This window comes from Marmota monax, unplaced genomic scaffold, assembly GCF_021218885.2.
Source record: "Marmota monax isolate L192 unplaced genomic scaffold, Marmota_monax_Labrador192_F-V1.1 WCK01_AAM20220418_F8-fsc00190, whole genome shotgun sequence".
NCBI classification, from domain to species: domain Eukaryota; kingdom Metazoa; phylum Chordata; class Mammalia; order Rodentia; family Sciuridae; genus Marmota; species Marmota monax.
In genome coordinates, this window is record NW_026693010.1 from 1460070 (window position 1) to 1479715 (window position 19646).

Genomic DNA, 19646 nt, shown 5'->3' on the forward strand with positions numbered 1-19646 from the left:
CTTGCTGTGTGGATTCCATGAGTCTCCTGTTTTCCACCAAGGACTTCCTGAAGTTCATGTGCCTTGTGTAAAGCTCTGATAAAGACATTTTTTTCGGCTGTTTCCCTTGTTTGAGGATGCCATCTTCTCTATTGACACAGAAAATGGACATTTGGGTGCTGTCTTACTTGTCTCCATAAGGAACTGCAAGGTTAAGAATGTTGTTATACATGTTCCCTCTGTACATGTTCAGATTTTTCTTTAGAAAAAATATTTTGGGTCAACTGTGGGGTTTTAGAGAATGCATGCCTGCAATTTTACTTGCTAATTTCAGATTATTTCCCAAGATGTCAGTTTTATTGTTTTTTACCAAAGCACCAGTGGTTGGCTTTGTTGATCCTTTCTATAGTGTTTGTGCTAAGTTTCATTATTTTCTGCCCTTTATCGTCGGTTTCTGCTAGTCCCAGCAATCCAGTTTTCATTGCATTACTTTCTTGATAGCACTAGGCATTGTCAGATTTTTTTCATTTTTGTCCATCTGGTGATGTTACATGGTAACTCATGGAGGTCTTGGTTTGTGCTATAGTCAGAGTGTCCTCTTATGTTGAAACCTAAACCCCAGTGGGATGGTATTGGGAGGTGGGGCCCTGGGAAGTGATCAATTCACAAGGGTGGAGCCCTCAGGAATGGGATTAGTGCCCTTGTAAAAGGGACTGGAGACCTCCTCTGACTCCTTCCTTCCTCGACCTGAGGACACAGCAAGAAAGACATCTAGGAACTACAGGGGTTCTCACCAAACACCAAATCTTCAGATGCCTGGATCTTGGATTTCCCAGGTTCCAGAGTTGTGAAAAATGCATCCCTGTTGTTCACAAACCACTCAGTCTACAGTCGTCTATTAACAGCAGGCTGGATGGACCAAGACACCTTGGGTTGCAATAACAGATGGGTTTAAGTATTTTCCTTCTGCTTATCAACAACTGTCAAGTGCCAGTTCTTATCTTTTTCCCCATATTTCTATTAGGTTGTTGATTAAATGGAGACAACCTTTATACAGTATGGACTTGAAGCTTTGTGATTTATAACTCCTCCAAGTCTGAGGCTTCTAATGATGTTTTTGAAAAACAAATTGCTGAAGGGGCAAGGGAGCATTTTAAAAGCTATATATCCCTTTGCACCTTATTTTGTACTATGTACATCTATTATAAAAAAATAATGAAATTTAAATTAAAACAAGAGATTCATCTCTATCACTTTATCCTGGTTAATTTTTCTTTACACTTCTTTCATACTGAAGTTACATCATTCATGAATTCTCTCATGTATGTCCTTGAGTGAGAGAAGCACCTTCTCCGTCCACAGTTATATCCCCAGTACTTCAAATACTGCTTGGAATGAAGTAGTTCCTAAATGAACATTGTGCAAGGAAAGGAGGAACTAGAAATAGAGGAGAAGAGCAGCCATGAGAAGCCTCCCTGTGTTGCCCAGGCTGGCCCCAAATCCTGGGATCAAGTGATCCTCCTCCGGCCTCAGCTTCCTGAGTAGTGCGTGCCATCACAACTGGCTGCCAAGATCCTGTTTTCAATGTTTTTGAATATTTACCCAGAAGTGAACTGCTGGATCATATAGTAATTCTATTTTTGATAAAATTTAAAATTATTTCTGTCCTTGGGATTGAACCCAGGGGTGCTTAACCACTGACTCCCAGCCCCAGCCTTTTTTTAGTTTGTGAGACAGGGTCTCCTTAAGTTGCTCAAGCTGGGGCTGGGGATGTGGCTCAAGCGGTAGCGCGCTCGCCTGGCATGCGTTCGGCCCAGGGTTTGATCCTCAGCACCACATACAAACAAAGATGTTGTGTCCGCCGAAAACTAAAAACATAAATATTAAAATTCTCTCTCTCTCTCTCTCTCTTTAAAAAAAAAAAGTTGCTCAGGCTGGCTGAAACTTGCAATCCTCCTGCTTGAGCCTCCCGTGTCGCTGGGGTTGCTGGCATGCATCTGGTTTCTACTTTTTATTTTTTGAGGAGCCACCATACTGTTTTCTACAGCGCCCACTCCAGTTCATGTTCCCACTAACCATGCACTAAGGTTCCAATCCCTCCATCTTGCCAGGGATTGTTCTTTTGTCATTTTTTCATAGTTGCCATCCTAATGGTTGTGAGGTAGCACTTCTCTCTGAGAATCAATCTCTCATTTGTCCTTCAGGGATAGAATGGGACTCAATTATGTCCAGCTGATGCCATGAAAGTCAGTACAGATGGTCCCTGGTTTATGATGGTTTGACTTTACAATGGTGAAAAAACCATACACATTCAGTAGAAACTATACTTCAAATTTCGAATTTTGATCTTTTTTCTGGACCCACTATATGTAGTATGATACTCTTTCTTGTGATGATGGGCAGTTACAGTGAGCCACACTTCAAGGGCAACCACCAATGCTGTACAATACATGAGACAGTCAACACTTTGTTACAAAAAAGGCTTTGTGGGCTGGGGTTGTGGCTCAGCAGTAGAGTACTCGCCTAGCACTGGGTTCGATCCTCAGCACCACATAAAAAATAAATAAATAAAATAAAGTATTGTGTCCAACTACAACTAAAAAAAAATATTTTAAAAAAAGGCTTTGTGTTAGATGTTTTTGCTCAACTGCAGTTGTAATGTGAGTGTTCTGAACAAGTTTAAGGTAGGCTGGCCTAATTTTTGATGTTCAGAAGGTTAGCTATATTGAATGTATGTTTTTGCACTGAGGATTGAACCCAATGGGTGCTCCATCATTGAGATAGAGCCCAGTCCCAATTATTTATTTAGACATGGTTTCACTAAGTTGCTGAGGCTGGCCTTAAGCTTGCCATCCTCCTGCCTAAGGCTCCCAAGTTGTTGGGATTGCAGGAATGCACCACTACCCTTGGATTATTTATTTATTTTTTCTTTTCAGAGTGCTGGGAATTGAACTCAGGGCCTCCAACACAATGGACAAGCACTTTGCCACTGAGCTACACCCACAGCCCTAATGCCTGGCTTATTGAATGCATTTTTTTACTTATGATGGGTTTGTTGGAAGGAACTTAGCCCCACTGTAAGACAAGGAGCATCTGTAAGGTCTGTGTACATCTGCAGCTTGGTACTTTTAGTTACATCTTTTCAGTTTAAGATGCTCCAGACAGAAACTATTGTAACATAAAGGTAGGACATAAGGAATATGAAAAGGGAATGGAAGAAGGCAATCAAAGGGTACTTCCAGCTTTTACTCTTCCTTCCACATCATAGATGCACATGATTCAGTACTACATAAGGTCTTTGGGCAGAACAATGCTTTCTTCCTCCTCCCGCTTCCTCCTTCCTTTTCTGCATGGCATACACAGCATACCTTGCCTCCCATTCCCAGCTCTCTGTGGGACCATGATGTCATTTGATGTAAGTGCAATTAAAAGTCCAATGTTCTTCTTCAGTTCTAACCACTATGAACACCAGAAGTATCTTGAGTTAAGTACTGTCATATTCATTTCCTAACTTGGCCATTTACTGACTCACTAATGTATGGCTTTGGTGAGAAAAGCTCCTGGGTGGAAACTTCATACCCTAGTTACTTCTCTAGCTAATGTGGAATGCTATGAATTGTCCATATGATTTCTTTCAGTTCCTACCTGCGGCTGATACTCTTTTGGGGATGTTTTCCTAACTCATCAGAGTCAGGAGCAGAATGGGTGCCATGCTATGTCCAAACATGCCTGGCTCCTGCCTCTCACTTTTGACATTTATCCAAACCCACCCTGTTCTTTCTCACCTCTGTGTCCCTGTGCAGCCAGATTTCTTCTTGCATTGCCCTTGCCATCCACCCTCACCTAGCTGTCTACTCATGTAGACTCAGCATAAATATGCTTTCCTCTGGGAGTTTCCCTTGGTGTAGGTGGGCTATGTGCCCTTTCACGGTCTCCCACAACAGATGTGCTCAACCCCACTTACCATAACCTACATTTCAGTTGTACTGCTACATGAAGCACACATTTAACTTAAAGGAATTCCACTATCTCTGCTTGGTCAAACAGGGAGAAAGAAAGTAACAGTTTAAATAGGGCCATGTGGATCCATTCAACACTCCTCTGTGAGCAAGCAGCGGGATATCTGACTGCATCTCCCTCCTTAGTTTTTATTTTTGAATCAGGAGCCTCTGGCCTCTCTGGGAATGCTTCTCGTGTTTAAAGATACATGCTTCACAGAGCAGGAAATGTTCCAGGCGTAGCAAAATGTTGGGATGCTGAGGAACAAAAGAAAAAGAAGGAAGACAAGAAGAAAAGGCAAACAAGACATATCTACCTATTATCAAAGCTGTAGGAACTGGGGTTCAGATCCCAATTCTGTTGCCAACCAACCAGGTGTTTTGGCCAAATCACTAACTTGTCTAGACTTCAGATCACCTGGTGTGTCCGCCCATCTTTTATGGTCACCCTGAGGCTTCAATGAGTAATAAATGTAATGTGCCCACAAATACCAGTCCAGTAACAGTTCGTATTACCCCAGCCCACCCAGCCCTCCCTCCAGGAACCCTGAACCATTGGATTCCATCAAGCGAGGACAGGAAGAGTGTCAGGGTAAGGAAAAATTTCAGGCGATGTAGTATCTCCAAGGTTCCAGCTGAAGTTGTCCTCCCTGGACCCTGGTTGGCACCCAGGGCTGCCTCAAGCTCTCCAGTAGCTGCACACTGGCTATAAGAACCTGGTTATAAACCATCTACGGAAATTTAGGAACCGGCCCTTTCCCAATCCCCTGTGTGCCAACCTTCTCATTACACTCTTCCCTCTGGATGACATTTCGCTGCGTCGGGGTCTGTGTCCCTCCTGACAGACAGTTCTTTCAGGAAAGATGCGCCCGCAACCCTTGAATGCTCAGCCCAGCCCTTGGTGTCCCAGGGCTGGAGGCAAGAAAGTTCGTTGGTTGAAAGCTTAATGCCTGGATCACAGTTAATGATGCAGGAGCCCACCTCCTTCCCGAAGCCCCGACCCTACAATTGCTGCTGTGGCTCCATCCGGTGCAGCGGGGCCCTGGGGATGCGACCGCAACTTTTGCACACAGTAGGCGCTCTGTAATCCATTCAACCCGGATCTGTAATCTGTAAATGCCACCCCAAGTAGCTGGGCTCAGGCTGCCGCCCAGCGCCGTTTCCCGGCTCTGTCTGGGATGCCGAACGCTCCCGGATTGTGGGAACCCGCGGTCCCAGCCTTCGGCCCCACCCCCTCCAGTCCAACAGCACCGAGTCGCCCCTAGCAACAGCAACAGGGCGGCGGTCTCGGGCCCCGCTGATTGGCGAACTCCGGAGGAGCCGATGTCGTCACTTCCGGTACCCGGATGCAGCGGAGGAAGCCGAGAGGCGGCCATCTTGGGTCCGTGAGGCTCGGCTGTGCCGGGGAGCGGCGGCGGCGGCTGCCGGCAGGGTGGGGGCGAAGTGGAAAGCGAACGGGATAAGGGAAAGCAGCCAGGCGCAGGCGCCTCCCCCACGGCCCCCTCCATGGTCGGCGCTCGCAGCTCGCGGCGGCCTGTCTTGAGCTCCACCTTCTTCACATCCTCCTGCTGCTCCTCCTGTCTCGGGGCTGCCCGCGACGCTGTGTGGAGGCCCCGGCGCTGAGCTCCGCGGCGCGACGGGCGGGAGCGGCGGAAGAGGCGAGCGGGCCGGGGCCCGCGGGACGCCCTGAGGCGCGGGGACGCCGGCCGGCCGCCCGTCGCGCCCCGCCCCGCAGGGCTCCTGGCCGCGGCCGCCGGGGCCGGGGGAGAATGAGCCCCGGAGCCCGCGGGGGCACGGCCCGGGCCAGGCCCCGGATCTAGACCGAGGCCGCGGGGCGGGCGACTCGCGGCCGCTGCTCGCCGACCGCCCAGGGCTGGGCGGTTTTGTTTTCGCCCTCGCGTGGTGCAGAGTCGAAGCGCAGTAAGATGTCCACTAGGACCCCCTTGCCAACCGTGAATGAACGAGACACTGAAAACGTGAGTGGCCCGCGCTGCCGGTGCGGACGCGGCGGGCGGGTCGCGGGTGTCCTGCGCTCTGGAGTGGCGTCGCCGACCGCGGCTTGTCCCGGTGTGTGTGGGATCACCGCCGCTGGCCGTGCACGTTTGAACCCAGGTTAAAAGCATGTGTCCTCCGTGCAGGTTAATGGGAATCCATCTGGTTGATGGATTGTGGACTGGCCTTTCTGCTCCTTTAAAATGGTTCGGAAATAAGTTTAATGACAGTCGCTGAAACCAGGTGCCCAAGGTGGGATCTTTGTGGCTCCCTTAGTTGCTCCACGACTCTGCTCGGAGAGTTGTCCCCGGAGAGAGGAGTCCTCACCAGTCCGGCGGCGAGAAGTTGGCTAAGCGTTTTGAAAGGCGGATGTGTAGTGAAGCTCTGCCTGCGCTCGCTGCCCAGCTGAAGCACGGCCCTCCCGGGGCTTCCCGTTTTCCTCCATCCTAGAAAGTTTGGCTTAGAAGAGCTCTCAGGTCCCTTCCAGCGCTCACATCCCGTGCGTCTATAAAAGGTCTCTTTGATTTTATTCATGTGGACCTTTAAAAACTGCCAGAACAGCATTGTTAAGGAGTGACAGCTTGTAGTAGAAATTACATTGAAATGTTTGGCTCTGTCCCAATGTTTTCTGAACTCTTTCTCCAGCATTAGGTTCAGAAGTGTTGGTTATCTTAAGTAAAAATATCTAGCAAATAACTCTTAAAGAAATTACACTGGCCTTTCATTATAAGTGTTACGAGGTAGTTGCTGACAGGAGAATGCCATCTCTTAGGAAAAGCTTCCTTGCTCATGGTGATTTCATGCTTTCAGTAGTGTTCTGAAATGTTGTGGCAGAGTGGTACCAAATGCCTTCATTTTAATCTTCAAAATACCTCTTGGTTGGTTGATAGCTATTGGGTAACTTAATCTGTTTATGTAAACTGTAGTCTAAAGCATCCCCTCAGTACAATAATGTATAGTATTTAATGCTCTTTAATCTGGCAGTGGTGTAGGTTCCTACTCCACATGGATTAGAAAAATTACATAAAAAGTAATAGACTAGATCAGTCTGTGACCTTGTTCTTTTTTCTTTTTTTTTCTGATGGGGGGTCCTGCTGTGTAGTACAGGATGGGGGCACACTCCTGGGCTCAAGAGAACTGACACGCCTGGCTTTAGGTGGCTTTTATATGTGGCCTTTTTGAAGAAACCCATTTCTGACCTGAGCATTTTCCTGTTCTTTGACTACCCTGATGAATGGAACAAACAAAAAGATGTTTTGGTTGGCTTTGAGTTTTGATCTTCACTTAGTCAAAAACCTTACATTGAATCAGAGCAGGAGCTCCATACTTGCTCAACTGAAGCCAGCGTCAATAAAAGCAGATTTCTGATAAAGATTTTCTGTTAGGTCTTCTTTCAGTATGCATTTCAGTGAGGGACAGTAGGAGAAGATATGTGCTATTTTCAGTTAGGAATACATGGCTAGCTGGTATTTGTGATTATTTATTGACAGACTTGGTTCATTCTTCCTCTATTCTTTGGTTATTTTGTTCAATTATTTTGTAATTTTTGCATAAGTTGTTAGAATTACTCTCTCTGTTCTTTAGAAACAACTTAGGGTGGGTGTGTATCTTTTTTTAATATTTATTTTTCAGTATTGTGTCCAACTACAACCTTTATTTATTGTTATGTGGTGCTGAGGATTGAACCCAGGGCGCTAGGCGAGCACTCTGCTGCTGAGCCACAACCCCAGCCCCAGTGTGTATCTTTAATATCATGTAATGTATTTACAATTGGAGTGTTGATACTGTTAAAATCAAGAGGTTCATAGTACATCATTACAATCATTACATTCATTCACCTTGCCCTTTTCTCTCTCTCTTTTTTTTTTTTTTGGTACTGGAGATTGAAATCAGGGTGCTTAACCACTGAGACATCCTCAGCAGGCTCCTGCCCCCCTTTTTAAAAAATATTTATTTTTTAGTTCTAGTTGGACACAATACCTTTATTTATTTTTATGTGGTGCTGAGGAACCCAGGGCTCCGCACATGTTGGGTGAGCGCTCTACCGATGAGCCACAACCCCAGCCCTCCTCCCCTTTTTTTAAAAAAATATTTTATTTAGAGACCAGGTCTTGTTCAGTTGCTTGGAGCCTTGCTAAGTTGCCAAAGCTGGCTTTGAATTTAAGATCCTCTAGCCTCAGCCTCCTGAACAGCTGGGATTATAGGCGTATGCCATTTCTATATTTTTGGTACTGGGAATTCAAACCAGGGGTACTCTACCATTGATCTACATCCCCTGCTCTTTTTATATTAAGACAGGATCTTGCTAGGTTGGTGGGGGGGCCTCACTGAGTTACTGAGGCTGGTCTTGAACTTGTGAACCTCCTGCTTCAGCCTCATAAGTCTCTGGGATTACAGGCATGTGCCTCCATTTTTGATGCCATGTTCCATTTTTAACTCTTGTGTTGGCATGTTCTTAAAGTAGCTGTGGTGCATGTGTCAATGTTACACTTCAGGTTCACATTCGTCATAGCCCATGGACAACTAGTGTTATACTTCCTGCCAGTTGAGTGGTGAGTGTACATGAATGAATGGGAGCTCTCAGTCTGTTGAGAAGTTCTTTTGTTAAAGTTAGGTTTATCGAGATATGACGTCCACACTTTTAAGTGCACAGTATGATGAATTGGGCAAATGTATAGTCATGTAACCACCACTACAAACAAGATATAGAACCTTTCTATCACCCCAAAAGGTCCCTTGTGACCCTTTACAGTCACTTCCCTCTCTTCTTCAGCCCCTGGCAACCACTGATCTGTTTTTTGTCTCTCTAATTTTACCTTTTCTGGAATGTTTATAAATGGAGTTATGTAGTGTATAATCTTTTGAGTCTGAATTCTTTCATTTATCATAATACTTTTTTTGTTTTTGCTATGCCAGAAATTGAACCCAGGAGTGCTCTACTACTGCACATCCCCAGCCATTTTTTGTTTTTGTTTTGTTTCACCCAGTTTCCCAGGCTGATCTTGAACTTGCCATCCTCCTGTCCAGCCTTTCTTGAATTGCTGAGATTGCAGGTGTGGGCCATCTAACCCAGCTGGTTCATTCCTTTTTATTGCTAAGTAGCATACCACAATGTTTTATCCATTTACCAGTTGATGGACATTGTAGATATTATGATTATTAGAGCTTTTATTTTATAGAAATACATTCCCTTTTGCTTATCCTGGGAATCTCATTAACATTTTAAATGATTATATACACTTATGATAATAATATTGCTTATTAGATCAAGAATAATAAAGAGGGCTGAGGGTGTGGTTCAGTGGTATAGTGCTTGCCACACAAGAGTCCCTAGGTTCATTCCCCAGTACAGTTAAAAAAAAAAAAGAATTTAATAGGTAATCTGTAACAAGAATATTATTTTCATCCTTGTATACAATTGTTTTTATTTGACTTTTAAATGTCAATATCCACTTTTAGTAGGTGGGTATATAAAAATTCTCTGTCATCACATTTTATAGCCCAAAGAACTAGTCAAATAATCTAGTAAGGATGCTGAAACTAAGAGAGGTGACAGGAGCTGCTTGAGACTATGGGCTGTTTAAAAGGAAATCCTCTACTAGACTCCAGATCTCTGACTCAGTCTGTTGATTTTTTGCTGTACTAGGCTATTTCTCAAGACCTCATATGCAGATTATTAAAAAAGGGGATGTAGATGTACCAATTCCCAGAATATAAATAAAGCAAACCTTTTTTTTAAGTCTGGAAAAAAATTTAAAAAAATTGTAGTTGTAGATGGACAGACAGCATGACTTGCTTTTTTTTTTTTTTTTTTGGTATGTGGTACTGAGGATCGAACCCAGTGCCTTACACATACCAGGCAAGCACTCTCCCACTAAGCCACAACCACAGCCCTACTTTGGAAAAATTTAAACAAGTAAGTAGAGACAATGATATTTAATAATGATCCTCAACTGGGGTGAGTTTTGCCCTTCAGTGGGCACATTTGGACATGTCTAGAGACATTTTTGGTTGTCATAGCTAAAGGGGAGGTTGCTGCTCATCAAGAACTCTGCTGAACATTTTAGAATACATGGAAAGCACCTTACCCCTCTAAGAATTATCTGGCCCAAAATGTCACTAGTGCCAAAGTTAAGAAACCCTTGTATTGGTGTGTAGTGAGCTCCATATATTCAGCAGTTCAGTGTCCAGTCTTATTTACTTCCTCTTCCAAGAAGTAAATTTAGTACATTATATCATTTCTCAAGCTTTTAGAATAGAACCTCTTTTAAAAATATAATTAGTACCTTTATCATATATATAAAGTCAGTGTTAAAGTTTCCTCAGTTTTCTGAGTTTTAAGTTGTTCAAATTAGAATCCACCTTGAACTCATTTATTACAATTGGAAATAGGATGCTTTTAAAACGCAACAAGAAAGTTGTGTTTTAGTTTATGTCCTACATTTGGCTTGTATAGGGAGCCATGGGTGTATCTGTTTCTTACTGGCAAAATTAGAAACATATTTTTCACTTAAATTTCAAAGCATATAACACTTTGTATGCCTCGGTTATTTGCTAAAGGACCAGAGGCCCCACAGCTTTTCCAGTTATTTCTTTAACAGCTCTGGATATGCGTGCATTATGTACTTATTATTAGTTAATGCAAAGAGTCTTCAAAATTTCTTCTGTGAAATAGACAAACTGATGAAGTTATTCTATAGCCATTTGTTACTTGGGTGTGGCTGAATTAACCTGTTGAGCAAATAGAGTACCCATTATGTGTATGACACTGGGATAGGTACTTCATAGGATATCCTATTTATCTGGGAACCAGATCATTCCTGCTAGTCCCTGCAGAACAAACCACCTAGGGCTCTGTGAAACTAGTTTTGTAAACTCTCAAACGTGAGCAAACATTTGAATAACCTAGAGGGTTGTTAAAGTGCTGATGTCTGGGCCTCACTCCCAGACCTTGGACTCTACAGTTGGCACTCTAGACTGCATTTCTAACAAATTCCCAGGTGATGTTGATGCTGCAGGTCCAGGATCTATGATTAAGAATCATTACTCGGCTGGGGAGAGAGGGTGCCTCATGTGCATGAGGTCCTGGGTTTGATCCAAGGTTCCCCCAAAGGGGGAAAAAATCACTGCCTTATTATTCAGTGAAGCTTGCTAATTAGATCGTGTGTGTGCGCCCATGCTGTACTGGGGATTAAACACAGGGTACTCTACCACATTCCCAGCTCTTTTTATTTTATTTTCTGTTTTGAGACAGGATCTCAGTAAGTTGCTTAGGGCCTTGCTGAGTTGCTAAAGCTGCCTTCAAACTTGTTATCCTCTTGCCTGTACCTCCCCAGTTTGCTGGGATTACAGGTAGCACTGTTGCACCCAACTGTACTATAACTCTAGTTAGAGAGATTTCCAGTAAACTTAATGGAGTTTTCAGGTTCCATGGGTTTAAAAAAAAAAAATGTTTATTTAAAAAGCCAAAAGTGTAGTTATAGAAAATAACTGTTGATCACTTAATATGTACATAGCAAGAGTACTAATTATATAATATCTCATTTAAAACAGTAGTAATAGTTTCATTTAATATGCATTTTAATTTCTGAGTACACTATTTATTGAATCAAGCTGTTTGGGCCTTTAAAAAGAAAGTTTACCTTAGAAGAATTCATATTTTATATTGGATCAGAGAATTTAGGGAAGATTTTATGGATTTTCATTTGAGGGTTATTTTCATCTTTATGTAAATCAGGTGAATATTGAAATTTATAGTAAGTAACTATTGGTCTTCTGGATTATTTATGTACCTCATGATGTACATTGTAGTTATTTACACTGGACTTACATAGCACCTGATTTACATTGTAACTACTTAAAGAGATGCGCAAAGTGTCCTGTAAACTAGTAGTGCCTGTTAGCTTTATTTCAAAGAGGATTGTTCAAAATTTTAACATTCTAAGATATAGTCAAATTTAACCCTGGGTTTTATACCCCAGGCAGGATAAGAGCCAAGGGATGCAGCCCTTTCCCATCACCATGGGGAAGACTACATAGACATAGCTTTTCTCTCATCCATTTTACAATTTCAAATTAAACTCGAAGGAGAAAATAAATTTCTTAACTAAAAATCTTTAATGTCTTGTTTTTTTTCAAGAAGTTAAAGAATATGCATGGACTTGATCTACTGGCCCATATGCACCCTCCTGTATGAAGTAATGGGGACAGTGAGTGGATGTTGGCATGGGAGGATATTTCTCATGAAAAAAGAAAGGACTTCTCTTTTGGAATTGTAGTTTAGGTATTGAATGCCCCCCAAAGATCCACTTATTAAAGCTTGGGCTACAGGGTGGCACTATTGGGAGATCCTTACTTAGGTCTCAGGGCATACCCTCTAAGGTGATTGTGGAACCCTGCCCCCCTTTCTCATTCTCTCTCGCTTTCTGGCTTATGAGGTGATTAGTTTGCTCTGATACTGCCATCCCACACGCCCACCAGAGGCCCAAAGCAATGGGATTATCTAGTCTTGGACTGGAAACTCCAGGACTGTGAGCTAAATAAACACCTCTCTCTCTCTCTAATTATGTTGGTTTTGTGCACTTTTTAAACTTTATTTTATTCATTTACTTTTTTATGTGATGCTGAGGATCTGAACCCAGTGCCTCACACATGCTAGGCAAGTGCTCTACCACAGAGCCACAACCCCAGCCCCAACCTTTTCTCTTATAAGTTAGTTATTTCAGGTATTTCATTAAGCAACAGCTAACTAATAGAATTCAATTCTTTCTTCAACCTAGTGTTCTTTAGCATTGCCCTCTAGCCACTAAACTGCTCAGCCTTATATAACTGCTTAGTCTTATTTAATCTTATGTAGACTAGTTAAGGCATTGTTTCTGTGGGTTATGTGGGATCTTGGTGTTCAAAGTTGAAGCTCAAACAAAGCAGGAGATGTTTTGTCTGTATTTCTTGTTAATAACAAAGCTGTTGTTTTGAGTGGAGTCTAAATATTGTGGGGTTTGTGTTATGGACATTTGACATGAAAATCTTGAAGAACTTGATGTGAAGTTTTGTACCTAAACCTAGGAGTTTTGATCCCAGCATTGTATATAACCATCCTTTATGCAGTCAGTATTTTTATGACTGCATTGACTGTAGCAGATTCTAGAATGAGAATCCTGAAAATGAGTAGATCTAGAACCACTCCTCATTTGCTTTCTGCTCTTAGATTTACCTAGAAGGATAATTTTAAGCTGGGCAAGCATCTTTTGTTATAGAAGACACTTGAGGCTATTTTTTATAACATTCTTTTCACATTCTGTCATCAACTCTTTCCTTGTTTGCCCTTACCTTTCCTAAGCCTGCCTGCCAGTGGTACCCACAGGCATTTATTTATTAGCTTTACTAGTTGTAGATTTAGGAGTTCATTTTCTCTTCTGTTAAATCATCAAAAGACATTGAAGATATTCAATGAAAAAAAAACTTGCACATATCATGGTAATGTATTCCAATTTCTTTTTTCATTTTTATTAACTTCAGGTTCTTAACATTTTTTGCTGCTCACATAGTTTTATTTATTGCTGTGGAATAAACCACCTCACAACTTGGTAGTGTAAAACAACAACCATTTTATTCTGCTCACAGATTGTGTGGAAGGAATTCAGACTGAGATGCCTTACCTCTCCTATACTGTGTTTGAGGCCTCAGTTGCAAGGATCTTGAAAGGCTAGGGAGATTGAACACATTCTAGACTTTTCTTTGCTCACTAATCTGGCACCTTGGCAGGTATGGTTAGAAAACTGGCTCAGCCGGAACTCTTGCCAGAGCTAGCTGCACAGGAGGCCTTGGTTTGGCCATACTTCTCTTATGCTGTTGGCTGCTGCTTTGTGGGCTCAGTGTCCAGCAAACAAGGCAGAAGCTGCTTGCCTTTTCTTCTTTTTCTTTTTCTTTTGTTTTCCTCCCTCTCTCTCTCTTTTTTTTTTAAGTGCTGGGGTGCACTTTTTTAAACCAGAGGTGCTTCACCATTGAACTCCATCCCCCAGCCCTGTTTATTTTTTTATTTTGAAATAGTCTCACAGAGTTGCTCAGGGCCTCCCTAAGTTGCAGAGGTTGGTGTAGTATTTGTGATTCTTCTGTCTTAGCCTCCTGAGTTGCTGGAATTACAGGCGTACGGTGGGTGCCCAGCTATACTGCTGCCTGTTAAAATAGCTTTAAGTCACAGTGTTACTTTTGCCATTCTGTTTTGGTTGAAGCACTCCTACTCAGATTTAAAGGGAAGGGGCATGGACTTTGTTTGTGGGAGGTGTGTCACAGACTTTGGTGTCAGGTTTTTAAACCACCACAATAATGACTGTTTGCATTTATATCTGACCTAGTATTTTATTATGTGGCCTTAGGTAAATTATTAACTTCTTGTGCCCTAGTTACTCAGTCTATGAGACAGTTGGAAATAGTAGCCCTGGAATGAAGCTTTCCATGATTTGGTCTCCTTTACCTTTTTGTCCACATCTCTATCTGTCTTTCATGTTTAATGCACGGGAAGTCCCAAGAATCTCCTTGCTGTTCTTTGAACACACCAGGGTCACTCCAGCTTCTGGGTCTGCTGATTGCCTGGAATATCTTTCTTCAGATGTCCAGATGCTCTTAGCTCCTCCACTGCCATCTTGCTAAGGTTTACTCTGAGTACTCATTGCCTTCCCAGCTCCCCAACTCTGATCTTTTCTCCATTGCATTATTACCTTCTAACATATCACTGATTTATATATTTCTTATGTTTATTATGTTCTGTCATTTTCCCCTGGCATACCAAAAGCTCCATAAAAGCATGACTGTTTTGTTTACTGATATTATTCCAAATACCTAGAACTTGCCATTCATTTACTGTGTGTGATCAGTAAATATTGGTTGAATTGAGTGATTGAAACAAATGGGCAAACATTCAGAGCAGTGCTGGACACATAGTAATATGTAAATGTTGGTCGGTCGCTCTTAGTGTCAAGGTCTCCACAGTTCACTCCATTGAGATGGCCTTTTTCTCTTTTCTTAAAACCTTGGTCTGCTTTCTTAAGAGGCCACATTGATAGAAAGAGTTTGGGCTGGAGCTGAGAGGGGTGAGAGCCTGGAACTGTGGTTGAGGGAAAATCTGAAAACACTTGTGAGGTGGAGTGGACAAGAGGTGGAGCAAAAAGAAGAAGCAACAACACAGGAGGGAGAAATTGGGATTTGGAGTTACAGGCCTGTTTTTTTTTTTTTTTTTTTTAATTTGTTTTAATTAGTTATACATGACAGTAGAATGCACTTATGCACTTTGATATACATAGATAGGATATAATTTATAATATTTTCTGATTGTACATATTGTAGAATCACATCGGTCATGCAGTCACATATATACATATGTATATATATAGATAGATAGATAATAATGTCTGTTTCATTCCACTATCCGTCCTATTCCCGTTTTCCCTCCTCTCCCCTTCCTTCACTCCCCTCTACCTAATCTATGTTAACTCTATTTTTCCTTTGTGTGTGTGTGTGCACCCCCCACCCCCACCCTGTGCCCCTTATTGTGAATTAGCATCTGCATATCAAAGAAAACATTTGGCTTTTGTTTTGGGAGGGGGATTGGCTTATTTTGCTTAGCATGATATTCTCCAACTCTATCCATTTAGTGCAAATGCCATAATTCATTTTTCTTTAAAGATGAGTAATATTCCATTGAAAAATATATATATATATCACATTTTCTTTATCTATTCATCTGTTGAAGGACACCTAGGTTGGTTCCATAGTTTAGCTATTGTGAATTGAGCTGCAGTAAACATTGACATGGCTGTATCACTGTAGCATGGTGATTTTAAGTCCTTTGGGTATAGATAGAGGAGTGGCAGACCTGGTTTTGAAACAGGTCTTCAGATTTATGCTATGCCTCATATTATTTATTTATTCATTTTTGCAGTTCTAGGGATTCAACCCAGGATCCTGTGCATGCTACACAAGTGCTCTACCACTGAGCCATATCCCAAGCCCTGCCTCATCTTTTGTATTTATTAAAAAAAAAAAAGTCTCATCTATCCCTTAGCATCATTGTGATTAAATAAAACAAGCCAGGCATGGTGACCCAGGCCTGTAGTCCCTCCTATTCAGTAGACTAAGGTGGGAGGATCCCTTGAGCCTGGTAGTTTGAGACCAGCTTGGGCAACATAGTCAGATTCCCAACTCAAAAAAAAGAGGGGAAAAAGGGAGCTGGGGATGTGGCTCAGTGGTGGAGCGCTTGCTTAGCACGGGTGAGGCGTACTGGGTTCAAACCTCAGTCCATATAAAAATAAATAAATAAAATAAAGGTTTATGTTCATCTACAACTAAAAAAAATTATTAAAAGATGACAGTAGCTTAAAAAAAAAAGAGGAAAAAAAATAACAGTGCTTTGACCCTGTTGTGGTAGGGGATTCTGTAACTGTTCCTTCCTTCATAGGATAGCTTTTATAGTGTGCTAGCAGAATAATCCAAAATCTGAAGTTGTGTGCTGTGCTGCTATGAATTAACTAAGCAAGAAATGGTGGAAAAAGGAGGAGCGAGGCAAAAGGGATGCCAAGGGAAAAAACATAATGATAAGAAATTGCCATCAATCATGATATCAAGGCCCCCCTGCCTTGTTAGTGGCACATGAAATGAGAATTAAGAAAGATGAAATAGCTTTGCTGTGTGGGTTAGGGAGAGCCTTGTTGTTGGAAAGTAGTCTGAAGAGGCCACAGTAGAGGCAGGGGCTGAGTTATGGAAGATAACGCCTGGTGGTGGTAGAAATGGAGAAGTGATATTTGAGAGATTTAGGGGATAAAACCACAAATGTGATTTAGAAGTGAGGGGAGAGGGTAAGGGAGGAATGAGAGATGAACCCTTAAGTTTTTCATTTGTACAAGATAGATCATGATTTCATTAACAGAAAAAACAACAACAACAACAGACTATAGGAGGTTCGGGCTTGGAGGTGAGGATAATCAGTTTTATTTCCCTACAGCAGGTTATCTGAACTTTGGCCTTTGGGACAGACAATTCTTTGTTGTGGATCGTTGTCCTATGCATTGGAGGATTTTAATGGCATCCCTGGCCTCTACTTACCAGATGCCAGTAGCATCCCCTCAGTTGTTTTACATTTTTATTTTTTAGTCCCACAGCAGTGGGACTTTACCACTGAGCTTCATCCTCAGTCCTTTTTATTTTGTGAGACAGGGTCTCACTAAGTTACTGAGGGTTTTACTCTAAGTTTGTGAGGCTGGCCCTGAATTATAGGATCCTCCTGCCTTAGTCTCCAGAGTTGCTGGGATTACAGGTATGGGCTGCTGTACCTGGCTGTATTCCCTCAGTCATGACCACCAAAAATGTCTTCATTCATTGTCGAATGTCCCCTGTGGGAGCAAAGTCATCCTGTCCCTGATTGAGACCCACTACCCTAAAGCCTTCATCTAAGTCAGTTTGTTGAAAGTTGATTTGCCAAAAAGTCAGTTCATTCAAAACCAGTATACTGAATGACCAATTCAAAGGATGGATTAATCAAATTTTATTGATTTACCAACTACTTAGAAAGTTTCCAACAGTTGGTATTAAATGAGACTTTTAACAGATTTTAAAGATTTATGCTGTTCTAGTTGATTTATTTTCTTTTTTAATATATTTATTTTTTAGTTTTAGGTGGACACAATATCTTTATTTTGTTTTTATGTGGTGCTGAGAATCGAACCCAGTGCCTCACGCATGCTAGGCGAACACGCTAACACCTGAGCCACATCCTCAGCCCCTCTAGTTGATTTGTTTTCATTAAGAGGAATGTTAAATTTGTTGAAAGTTAAGGGTCATGAGAAAATTAAGGAGCTTATGAATATATTCATTATTCAGAAAAATATTTTCATTACTAGTAACCAGTATTTTGTCATTTTCTTTTTTAAGTATTTTTTAGTTGTTGATGCACCTTTATTTTATTTTATGTGGTGCTGAAGTCTGAACCTAGTGCCTCACACATGCTAGGCAAGCACTATTCCACTGAGCTACAACCCATCTGTTGGCATTTCCTTTGGACAGTCTTTTTTAGTTTATATTGATGCCTTTCTAATCCTCCCTTTTTTCCTCCTCCTTGTCTCAATATCTTTGGGACTATTACTTGCCCCCACCCCCTTTTTTAAAAAAAGGACACAATGCCTTTATTTTATTTATTTATTTTTATGTGGTGCTGAGGATCAAACCCACATGCCAGCCAAGTGCTCTACCACTGAGCTACAACTCTAGCCCTTGCCCTTTCATTTTCTAGCTTTACCTATCTTTTAGTGGTTTTTGTTTTTAATCAGTTTACTGTTTACTTTTTCATGAATTCATATGTATGGGTGATGTGTATAATATATGCATTGTGTTCATAATATTATCCATTATAATATTCTTTTCTGGATATAGATGCATCCTTTTATCAGTTTGTCCAACCTCAGCTTAATGGATGAGGACCCCAAGTGTACTTAAGTGCAAGAAAGACTGTCTGTCCAAGGTGATTGTGAGAATTTATAAAATGCAGACAGACATAGTTGGAAGAAAAATTCTTTCGGTTGTTTAACATATATGTCTCTAATTTTAAACAACTAAATATACTGCTACTACTACTTGCTCCTCTCTACCACCACCTGCCAGTTTTAGGCATATTCTGTTGACTTCCCACTAAAGAAGATGAGAGTTTGCCAGTTAACCCACTGTCCCCTTCCTTCCTGTCCTTCCATCCATCTGTCTTTAGCCTCCACCTCTAATTGTCACTGTTATAGTTAGATCATTGTCCAGTCTGCACATTATTGGGGCCGTATAGAGCTGTTCACAGCTGAGGTGTGTAGTATGCCATGATGACCTCTTTTCACTTTCTCTCCTTCCCAGAGTTAATGATTTGCTTAGGTTTTTGTGACTTGTTCCTTTGTACACCTCCTCCTCTGTATTAGAGGTGTCAGGAATTCTTAGTTGTGCTCACTAGGCCTGCTGCATAGTGGTCATCCCGGAATCTCCCCTCACCCTTTTTTTCCGGGACTCCCTTTTCCTTTCCTGTTATACCCTGTTTCCTTGACCTCCTATCCTCCTCTTTTTTGGTTCATTGTCAAGTCTCAATGGAGCAGTTCCTCCAGGGATTGATTTTTTTTTTTTTTTTTTTTTTTTAATACTGGGGAAGGAATCCAGAGGTGCTTTACCAGTAAATCACATTCCCAGTCCTTTTTATTTGTATATTTTTTAAAGAGAGAGAGAGTTTTTTAATATTTGTTTTTTAGTTAAAAACATCTTTATTTTATTTTAATGTGGTGCTGAGGATCGAACCCAGCGCCCCACGCATGCCAGGCAAGCACATTACCGCTTGAGCCACATCCCCAGCCCTTTATTTGTATTTTGAGACAGAGTCTTGTTAAATTGCTTAGGGCCTTACTAAATTGCTGAGGCTGGTCTGGAAATCCTGCCTCTGCCTCCCGAGATGCTGGGATTACAGGCATGCACCACTACACCCAGTTCCTCCAGAGATTTCTTGAGAAAGTTGCTGGGAAATACATTTTTAAAATCCTTGCATTTCTGAAAACATCTTTATTCTGTTTTCACTTTTGATTGATACTGTGGTTACCTATAGAATTCTAGACTGAGTAGCCTTTTTTCTCAGAATTTTGTCTTAAAGCTTATTCTTTGAGCTTTAAG

The 19646-nt window shown here is 41.8% G+C and overlaps 1 protein-coding gene across 18 annotated transcripts in view; it reads left to right on the forward strand.

Moving 5' to 3' along the window:
* Positions 1-5731: 5731 nt before the first annotated feature.
* Mark3 (microtubule affinity regulating kinase 3) overlaps positions 5732-19646 on the forward strand; it is a 102760-nt gene continuing 88845 nt past the window's right edge. For 3 of the 18 annotated variants that reach the window (XM_058582231.1, XM_058582232.1, XM_058582235.1), the window contains exon 1: positions 5737-5953. In XM_058582231.1, coding sequence (XP_058438214.1) covers positions 5903-5953 — 51 coding nt within the window. In that variant the 5' untranslated portion in view covers positions 5737-5902. Of the gene's footprint in view, positions 5954-18405; positions 18478-19646 lie in introns of those variants that run through there. The other 15 variants (XM_046453177.2, XM_058582233.1, XM_058582234.1 and 12 more) reach the window with 9 other exon arrangements.